The following is a 10,490-nucleotide window of genomic DNA, read 5'->3' on the forward strand; positions in this document are numbered from 1 at the left end:
GCCAATTCATAATCTGATTGATTGATCGATCAATCAATCAATCAAATTATGAAGCCCTTTTTTTTTACAACAGTTGATAATCTAGCTAGGGTTGCAAAACATCCAGGGAATTATCCAAAGGGATTTTTGGTTACATTTCTAGAATGTTCCAGCCCTAAATCTAGCTATTGTGTCAGGAAACTTTAAAGGGGTAATCTGCAGTTGCTACATCGATTTTTGGACTAAATTAATTATATGTTACCCATTGATTCTTGAAGAATATAACTTATAAATGCCCCAGTTCATCTGTCATACTCCCATCAGAACCCAAAATATACGCTTGTTTCACTCCAATGTTTATAAGCAAAGTAAATGTAAACAAACACTATATAGCCTCAAAACATGGTTAAAACGATCATTTTGATATCATGGATGGTCAGTCCTTGCATCCATAGCTCTGTCTATGAATTTGACAGTGGTTACTTTTCTCCAGGCCCATGTTACTAACAAACGAGTCGTTGATAACCAAACAGAAACAGGCAGGGTTTTAAAATGGGTTCTGAAAGGCTTCCATGTTGTGTGCCCTACTGACTGGGTGCTGGCCAGGTAACCTCGAGTTGGGCCTTTAACACCCACCGTGGACGGATATCAGACAAACTAAAGGAAAAGAAAAGCCAAACCAACTCAGGTTAGGGAGTAAAAACTAAAATGGAGCAAACCAAACAGGGGAGACAAGACAAAAACGGTTTGTATAACCTCTTAAACTCTGTCTCCCTCGGGTGGCATTTTTTTAAATGGCGCATAATATTGTATGCTTCCCTCATAAAGTACATTCCGTCCTACAAACACATGCTTAGTTTGTTAGAAAGGTAACAGCTGTGGGTGTCAGACACAATATGACTACTAGAGAGCCCAAGATGCAGCAGTACATTTTTAAATGTTTGAAATAAAATGCCTCGCCAATTATTGATCCAAAATTATGTTAATTTTTTTTAAGAAAAAAAAAGACTGTTCTTTTACCTGAAGAGGCGGAGTCGTGGTGGCGCTCTTTACGTGCGCACATTTCCATAGGAGCGCAGCCATAGGAGCACAGCCATTTTAAAAGTGCTGGGATTGTGCAACATGCATTTTTCATCTCAATAGGAGTTATATACATATGAGGAGAAGTCTCTACCTATCCATTCATGTAAATATATCCCCTGTCTGATTCCCAGTTTGTCCCCTAGAAAGCAGTACGAGATCACATGATGTCTCTTGGCCAATTGAAACCAGTTGCGTCTGGTTTGGGTAGTGAGCCACTGGGCCAAAATGGCTGAACGGATTTTCCTGATATCTTAAAATGGCCTTAGCAACCAGCCTGACATCTTAAAATGGCCTTAGCAACCAGTCTGACATCTTAAAATGACCCCAGCAACCAGCCTGACATCTTCAAATGACACTAGCAACCAGCCTGACATCTTCAAATGACCCTAGCAACCAGCCTGACATCTTAAAATGACCTTAGCAACCAGCCTGACATCTTAAAATGACCCTAGCAACCAGCCTGACATCTTTAAATGACCTTAGCAATCAGGGCTTTGAAGTTATGGAGTTTGTTCTTTTAAAATAAGACACAGACAGGTGAGGGAACTTCAAACTTGTTTTCCCATTCACTTTCCCTATACGATGAGCTAGATCAACGTGTGGAGGATGCATACTAGGTACCCGGTACTGGGTCCAAAACAACCACTCAGAGTTTAAAGGTCCCGAACGGTCATTCTGATTCCCATGTAAAATAGCCTTTTGAGTGACTAAAATATCACCCATAATATTTTTGGGGGATAGAAATGCTTAAAATTTGAGAGTACTTTTTCTCTCATGGCCAACTACCAGGAAGTTTGAAAAGACAGACTGAGTGGGCGTGGAGCTTATATTCATGAGATCGCCTTGACTGACAGCACTTTGAAACGCCAATGTCAAGAAACTTGGATGCAGTGTTGCAGTAAAATCATCTCCAACTAATTTGGTGAAACACAAAGCAACTCAAACAACATTGAAATTGCATCAATAACCACGTTTCCATCCACAGTTTATATGCGAGTAAAATCATATCGTATTAAAAAAACTAAAAACAGCCGTGACGGAAACAGGAAGTTTTGGAGTAACTTCATAAATGCCAACAGATAATTTGTTCATTCGACATGGTGGGATCTTTTAGTGTCTGTAAAATTAATTATGCGGGAAATGGCGGTGGAAACTACTTAATGCGCAAATATTGATATAATAACCATCATATCTAAATACATTTGGTGTGTGGTCCTCCCACTACGACTCGGGGAAAGCATGCAGTTTATAAAAGGCTACAGATGAAATACGCTATGAACTTCACAGGGTGGTGAAAGTGCACGGTGATGAGCTTGATGCTCCTTTCCAATAAATATCCAGGGTCTTATTCTGGTGACATGATGATCGTTGCTTGGCTGCCGTTTTGACAAATATAAATAATCTCACTCTAGTCCATAATAATCTCATCATGTAGACTAGCCTACCCTCACTGTATCAGCCAGCGGTTGGCTGGAGCGCAGGTGCCAAGACCAGAGGAGGCACATTAGCTATTTAACGCAACAATTTTTTGTGACAAAACCATCGGTAGAGTTGAAAAGGCGATGGAAACACATTGAACTTTAGTGAAAAGTACACCACGTCGTCATGCACTGATTTGTATCCATATATCCAAATCCATTTGGTGGAAACACACCACTGGATAATTGTGTGTGGGGTACAGAGATGAGGTAGTCATTTAAAAATCATGTTAAACATTATTGAACACAACTTTTTATGTGACTTGTTAAGCAAATTTTTATCCTGAACTTGCCAAAACAAAGGGGTTGAATACTTATTGACTCAAGACATTTCAGCTTTTCATGTTTAATTATATTTGCTGACGCCCTACAGTAACATTTTGGCACAAGTAGAGATTAGCTATCTAGCTATATAAACCGCGCCCCTCTGCAAACACGCCTTCTCCGATGTTGATTACAAGGCGGTACCTATTTAAATTAGCTAAGAGAATTTCATGTTACCATTGGTGTATTAAAATGAGAGTTAGGGTGATCTCACCCTATCCCCTTCATAATCCCGCCTCCTGAATCCAAGTGTTTGACATGTGGGAGGGGACCAGTAACTTTATGATAACATTTTATCAATGTAGAAGCAACAGTCAGTTTTCATACTTTGGTCATCATACTTTGATCTGGTTTCATCCAAATATCATCAAATTTCATGAAAAACATGATTTTTAGAGTTCATGACCTTTAAAGGGTTAACAACTGGACTATTAGCTCTGCAGCTCTTCAACTGGAGGATTAGCTCTGCAGCTCTTCAACTGGAGGATTAGCTCTGCAGCTCTTCAACTGGAGGATTAGCTCTGCAGCTCTTCAACTGGAGGATTAGCTCTGCAGCTCTTCAACTGGACTATTAGCTCTGCAGCTCTTCAATATCAGCTGTGCCAGCACAGGAGAAACTAACGAGGCGACAGGTGCAAAACATCCTGACCAACGAGGATGATTCCAATCAGCACGCCACACCCGACGAGAACCAACCCTGAAGAGAACCAACCCTGAAGAGAAATAACCCTGAAGAGAACCAACCCCAAAGAGAACCAACCTGAAGAGAACCAACCCTGAAGAGAACCAACCCTGAAGAGAACCAACCTCGAAGAGAACCAACCTCGAAGAGAACCAACCCCGAAGAGAACCAACCCCGAAGAGAACCAACCCCGAAGAGAACCAACCTGAAGAAAACCAACCTGGGAATCGAAAAACGAAATCGAGAGGAAAAACCAAGACCTGTAAAACCAATACCTCAGCTTTTTACCGAAAAGGGGCGGGGATTGTCTTTGTTCTTATTTCAACTGCTGATTGCAGCTTTAACATATATATTTTGTCCTCTGTGTCTCCCCAGGCGTCCCCAGAGCGCTCCACCAGGACTCAGCAGAAAGAGTTCCAGTCCAACATCCTGGACTCTGTCATGGAACACCTACTGGCTGCTGAAGTCCTCCTAAGTACACACACACACACACACACACACACACACACACACAGAGAGACACAATTAGAGAAACCATCCGTTCCAATATCCACACTAGCATACTACTTGTCTTAAGAGGCAGTCTTTTTTTTATGTATCCAACTTCTACCTCCAAATGATAATCTGCTTTTATACCACTTCATAACGTCTCTTTTTACTGTAGAGTGTTACAAGCAGATCAATTCTAATTTCTTCGTCGACTCGGTTTTGTGTATAGAGCACACTTCTGGCATAACATAATTCAGTTTTTAATCCAGGTGTTCCTTCCATTTTCTGCAATGTTGCAAATTAGCATACGCAACAACTCTGCAAAATGTTTCCTACCCGGTGGGAAACACAGTGAGGAACATAACAAACACGCCCTTTTTACGGCCATGTGGGGGAGGGTTCTTGAAATGTAACATCCAATGAAAATGTAGCCGTTGGAATCCAGTGGCCCATTCTAACCGGTATCGGCTAATAGAAAATTCTCCAGACCTCCGAAGGAGGTGCGACGACAACGTGATTTTGGAGATATGGCTACGTGTGGCTAGACATCAGCTAATGAAAGATGAATGTAAATGCATCCCCCCATTGACCCAATATCTCCCCCTTCCTCCTCCCCCTGTCATCTTTCTACCCCCCCCCCTTTCCCCTCTTCCTCCTCTTCCTCCTACCAGGTGAGGATGCCTCCCTGCCCATCACCAGCGGAGGAAGCTACCAGGTGCTGGTCAACAACGTGTTTTACTTCACACAGCGCGTGGTGGACAAGCTGTGGCAGGGCATGTTCAATAAGGAGTCCAAGATGGTGGTGGAGTTTATAGTGCAGCTCATAGGACAGGTGAGGACAACACACAGTCGTGGTCAAACGGTTTGAGAATGACACAAATGCTAATTTTCACAAAAGTCTGCTGCCTCAGTTTTGATGATGGCAATTTGCATATACTCCAGAATGTTATGAAGAGTGATACGATGAATTGCAATTCATTGCAAAGTCCCTCTTTGCCATGAAAATGAACTTAATCCCCCCCCCAAAAAAACATTTCCACTGCATTTCAGCCCTGCCACAAAAGGACCAGCTGACATCATGTCAGTGATTCTCTCGTTAACACAGGTGAGAGTGTTGACGAGGACAAGGCTGGAGATCACTCTGTCATGCTGATTGAGTTAGAATAACAGACTGGAAGCTTTAAAAGGAGGGTGGTGCTTGACATCATTGTTCTTCCTCTGTTAACCATGGTTACCTGCAAGGAAACACGTGCCGTCATCATTGCTTTGCACAAAAAGGGCTTCACAGGCAAAGATATTGCTGCTAGTAAGATTGCACCTAAATCAACCATTTATCGGATCATCAAGAACTTCAAGGAGAGAGGTTCAATTGTTGTGAAGAAGGCGTCAGGGCGCCCAAGAAAGTCCAGCAAGCGCCAGGACCGTCTCCTAAAGTTGATTCAGCTGCGGGATCGGGGCACCACCAGTGCAGAGCTTGCTCAGGAATGGCAGCAGGCAGGTGCGAGTGCCGCTGCACGCACGGTGAGGCAAAGACTTTTGGAGGATGACCTGGTGTCAAGAAGGGCAGCAAAGAAGCCACTTCTCTCCAGAAAAAACATCAAGGACAGACTGATATTCTGCAAAAGGTACAGGGATTGGACTGCTGAGGACTGGGGTAAAGTAATTTTCTCTGATGAATCCCCTTTCCGATTGTTTGGGGAATCCGGAAAAAAGCTTGTCCGGAGAAGACAAGGTGAGTGCTACCATCAGTCCTGTGTCATGCCAACAGGAAAGCATCCTGAGACCATTCATGTGTGGGGTTGCTTCTCAGCCAAGGGAGTGGGCTCACTCACACTTTTGCCTAAGAATACATCCATGAATAAAGAATGGTACCAACACATCCTCCGAGAGCAACTTCTCCCAACCATCCAAGAACAGTTTGGTGACGAACAATGCCTTTTCCAACATGATGGAGCACCTTGCCATAAGGCAAAAGTGATAACTAAGTGGCTCGGGGAACAAAACATCGAAATTGTGGGTCCATGGCCAGGAAACTCCCCAGACCTTAATCCCATTGAGAACTTGTGGTCGACCCTCAAGAGGCGGGTGGACAAACAAAACCCCACAAACTCCAAGCATTGATTCTGCAAGAATGAGCTGCCATCAGTCAGGATGTGGCCCAGAAGTTAATTGACAGCATGCCAGGGCGGATTGCAGAGGTCTTGAAAAAGAAGGGTCAACACTGCAAATATTGACTCTTTGCATAAACTTAATGTAATTGTCAATAAAAGCCTTTGACACTTATGGAATGCTTGTAATTATACTTCAGTATACCATAGTAACATCTGACAAAAATATCTCAACACTGAAGCAGCGAACTTTGTGAAGACCAATACTTGTCATTCTCAAAACTTTTGACCACAACTGTACACCTAGCCATTCAGTTTATTGGATTGATATCCTTGAGTACCCCTACCATTCAACGAATTGGATTGATGTCCTTGAGTAGCCCTAGCCATTCAATGTATTGGATTGATATCCTTGAGTACCATCTAGCCATTCAACGTATTGGATTGATATCCTCGAGTACCCCTAGCCATTCAACGTATTGGATTGATATCCTGAGTACCCCTAGCCATTCAACGTATTGGATTGATATCCTTGAGTACCCCTAGCCATTCAACGTATTGGATTGATATCCTCGAGTACCCCTAGCCATTCAACGTATTGGATTGATATCCTGAGTACCCCTAGCCATTCAACGTATTGGATTGATATCCTTGAGTACCCCTAGCCATTCAACGTATTGGATTGATATTATTGAGTACCCCTAGCCATTCAACTAATTGGATTGATATCCTTGAGTACCCCTAGCCATTCAACGTATTGGATTGATATCCTTGAGTACCCCTAGCCATTCAACGTATTGGATTGATATTATTGAGTACCCCTAGCCATTCAACTAATTGGATTGATATCCTTGAGTACCCCTAGCCATTCAACTAATTGGATTGATATCCTTGAGTACCCCAAGCCATTCAACGTATTGGATTTATTCCAGGACTAGCAGACGCTGAATTGGGACGGACAGGATGAATTGTCTTGATTGAGCAAATACATACAAGCGTATACAGACAGATTCAAAATGTACAGTGTGTGGGGAGCCTATATGGAGAGCTGGGATTCAGAAACAGTTTGGTACTGTATACAGGTCCAGTCCAGTTTGGTACTGTATACAGGTCCATTACCGTTTGGTACTGTATACAGGTCCATTACCGTTTGGTACTGTATACAGGTCCATTACAGTTTGGTACTGTATACAGGTCCATTACAGTTTGGTACTGTATACAGGTCCATTACCGTTTGGTACTGTATACAGGTCCATTACAGTTTGGTACTGTATACAGGTCCATTACCGTTTGGTACTGTATACAGGTCCATTACCGTTTGGTACTGTATACAGGTCCATTACAGTTTGGTACTGTATACAGGTCCATTACAGTTTGGTACTGTATACAGGTCCATTACCGTTTGCTACTGTATACAGGTCCATTACCGTTTGGTACTGTATACAGGTCCATTCCAGTTTGGTACTGTATACAGGTCCATTCCAGTTTGGTACTGTATACAGGTCCAGTCCAGTTTGGTACTGTATACAGGTCCAGTCCAGTTTGGTACTGTATACAGGTCCATTCCAGTTTGGTACTGTATACAGGTCCATTACCGTTTGGTACTGTATACAAGTCCATTCCAGTTTGGTACTGTATACAGGTCCAGTCCAGTTTGGTACTGTATACAGGTCCAGTCCAGTTTGGTACTGTATACAAGTCCATTCCAGCTTGGATGAGGACAAGATCGTAACTACCAATTGGCTATCACACAATTGGGGAGGAGAAAGGGGGTAAAAAAATATAAAATAATAGTTTTAGGAAAATATTTAATAAATAAACTAAAGTAAAAAAAAATATATATATATATATATAAATAACAATAACGAGGCTATATATAGGGGGTACCGGTACCGAGTCAATGTGCGAGGAGGTACAGGTTAGTGGAGGTAATATGTACATGTAGGTGGGGTAAAGTGACTATGCATAGATAATAAACAGCGAGTAGCAGCAGCGTAAAAACAGAGGGGGGGGGGGGGTGTCAATGCAAATAGCCATTTGATTAATTGTTCAGCAGTCTTATGGCTTGGGGGTAGAAGCTGTTAAGGAGCCTTTTGGACCTAGACTTGGCGCTCTGGTACCGCTTGCCGTGAGGTAGCAGAGAGAACAGTCTATGACTTGGGTGGCTGGAGTCTTTGACAATTTTTAGGGCCTTCCTCAGACACCGCCTGGTATAGAGGTCTTGGATGGCAGGAAGCTTGGCCCCGGTGATGTACTGGGCCGTACGCACTACCCTCTGTAGAGCCTTGCGGTCGGAGGCCGAGCAGTTCCCATACCAGGCGGTGATGCAACCAGTCAGGATGCTCTTGATGGTGCAGCTGTATAACTTTTTGAGGATCTGGGGACCCATGCCAAATCTTTTCAGTCTCCTGAGGGGGAATAGGTGTTGTTGTGCCCTCTTCACGACTGTCTTGGTGTGTTTGGACCATGATAGTTTGTTAGTGATGTGGACACCATCAACCTGCTCCACTACAGCCAAGTCGATCAAATCAAATCAAATTGTATTGGTTACATACACATATTTAGCAGATGTTATTGTGGGTGTAGCGAAATGCGTGTGTTCCTAGCTCCAACAGTGCAGTAATATCTAACAATACACAGTGTGAATGAGGGCGTGCTCGGCCCTCCTTTTCCTGTAGTCCACGATCAGCTCCTTTGTCTTGCTCACGTTGAGGGAGAGATTGTTGTCCTGGCGTCACACGGCCAGGTCTCTGACCTCCCTATCGGCTGTCTCATCGTTGTCGATGATCAGGCCTATCACCCAGACATAGGCAGGTTAAGATCATAAGACTCCTAATTTCAGTCCAGGAAGTACTCAAAGCTAATTTCAGTCCAGGAAGTACTCAAAGCTAATTTCAGTCCAGGAAGTACTCAAAGCTAATTTCAGTCCAGGAAGTACTCAAAGCTCATTTCAGTCCAGGAAGTACTCAAAGCTCATTTCAGTCCAGGAAGTACTCAAAGCTCATTTCAGTCCAGGAAGTACTCAAAGCTAATTTCAGTCCAGGATGTACTCAAAGCAAACTGATCTTTATTTTTTCTGCCTTTCATTTCCAGTCCAAGAGGCGGTCGCAGGGTCTGTCTCTGGAGTCAGTCTACCACTGTCTGAACCGCACGGTCCTGTACCAGCTGTCTCGACCACACAAGACCGTGCCTCAGCAGGTAGCTCTGCTGGACTCTCTACGGGTGTTGACCGTCAACCGTAACCTGGTGCTGGGACCAGGCAACCACGACCAGGAGTTTGTAGCCTGCCTGGCTCACTGCTTCATCAACCTGCACGTTGGGAGGTAGGTCTGAGCTTGGGCGTGTGTCTTGTGTCTTGATGAATTCTTCAGTTAATTGCATTGCTTGAGACTTGTGCAGCAGCTGTGTCTGTGGCATGACCAGCAGTTTGAAGCCTGTGAAGGGTTGAGCTATGGCTAATCAAATGACAACAGGCAGCAAAAACTGCAGCATTGGAGGATGGAGTGTAGTTCCTGTCTATGGGTGAGTCGTGTGTGTATTGACTATCTCTCTCTCTCTCTACCTCTCTCTGTGTGTCTCTCTCTCTCTCTCTCTCTACCTCTATCTCCTCTCTACCTCTCTACCTCTCTACCTCTCTACCTCTCTACCTCTCTCTCTCTCTCTCTCTCTGTCTCTCTCTCTCTCTCTCTCTCTCTCTCTCTCTCTCTCTCTCTCTCTCTCTCTCTCTCTCTCTCTCTCTCTCTCTCTCTCTCTCTCTCTCTCTCTCTCTCTCTCCTGTCTGTCTCTCTGTCTGTCTGTGTGCAGTAGTGTGGAAGGTTTTGGTTTTGGAGGCGGAGGCTCGTATGACCACCTGGCACGTCATGATGCCCGCTGAGAACGGACCTGATGACACACACAGCCAGGATATCAGCGAAGGTAACACTCTGTCTGTCTGACTGTATGTCTGTCTCTGTCTCTCTGACTGCCTGCCTGTCTGTCTATCTGACTCTCTGCCTGTTTCTGTCTGTCTGTCTCTCTGTCTGTCTGTCTGTCTGTCTGTCTGTCTGTCTGTCTGTCTCCAGGTCGCCAGCCTGCTACTGAAGGCAGTGAACCGTGTGTGGACAGAGCTGATGCACAGTAAGAGAGCCATGTTGGAGGACATCTTTAAGGTGTCTCTCCCCACCAACGACAGAGGACATGTGGATATCAGCACCGCTCGGCCCGCTCTGGAGGAACCTGCCCTGAAAGAGCTGGCAGAACCACCTGGGTGAGTACTGGACACACACACACACACACGCAGAGACGAAGACACACACATGTACACACAGAGGAACACACACAGTACAAATAGTTTTGGGGTCAGAGGAT

At 44.2% G+C, this 10,490-nt stretch overlaps 1 protein-coding gene across 1 annotated transcript; it reads left to right on the forward strand.

Annotated features, from left to right (window-relative positions):
* Positions 1-3,921: 3,921 nt before the first annotated feature.
* LOC311116973 (WD repeat and FYVE domain-containing protein 3-like) lies at positions 3,922-10,054 on the forward strand (the record flags this gene model as incomplete). Its single annotated transcript, XM_084191978.1, has 4 exons — positions 3,922-4,021; positions 4,707-4,867; positions 9,237-9,466; positions 9,948-10,054. Coding segments are annotated over 4 exons (561 nt in total), but the record flags the coding sequence as incomplete, so codon positions are not given.
* Positions 10,055-10,490: the final 436 nt, after the last annotated feature.

The sequence above is a fragment of the Coregonus lavaretus genome (assembly GCF_964263955.1).
Source record: "Coregonus lavaretus genome assembly, contig: HAP1_SCAFFOLD_10043, whole genome shotgun sequence".
NCBI lineage: Eukaryota > Metazoa > Chordata > Actinopteri > Salmoniformes > Salmonidae > Coregonus > Coregonus lavaretus.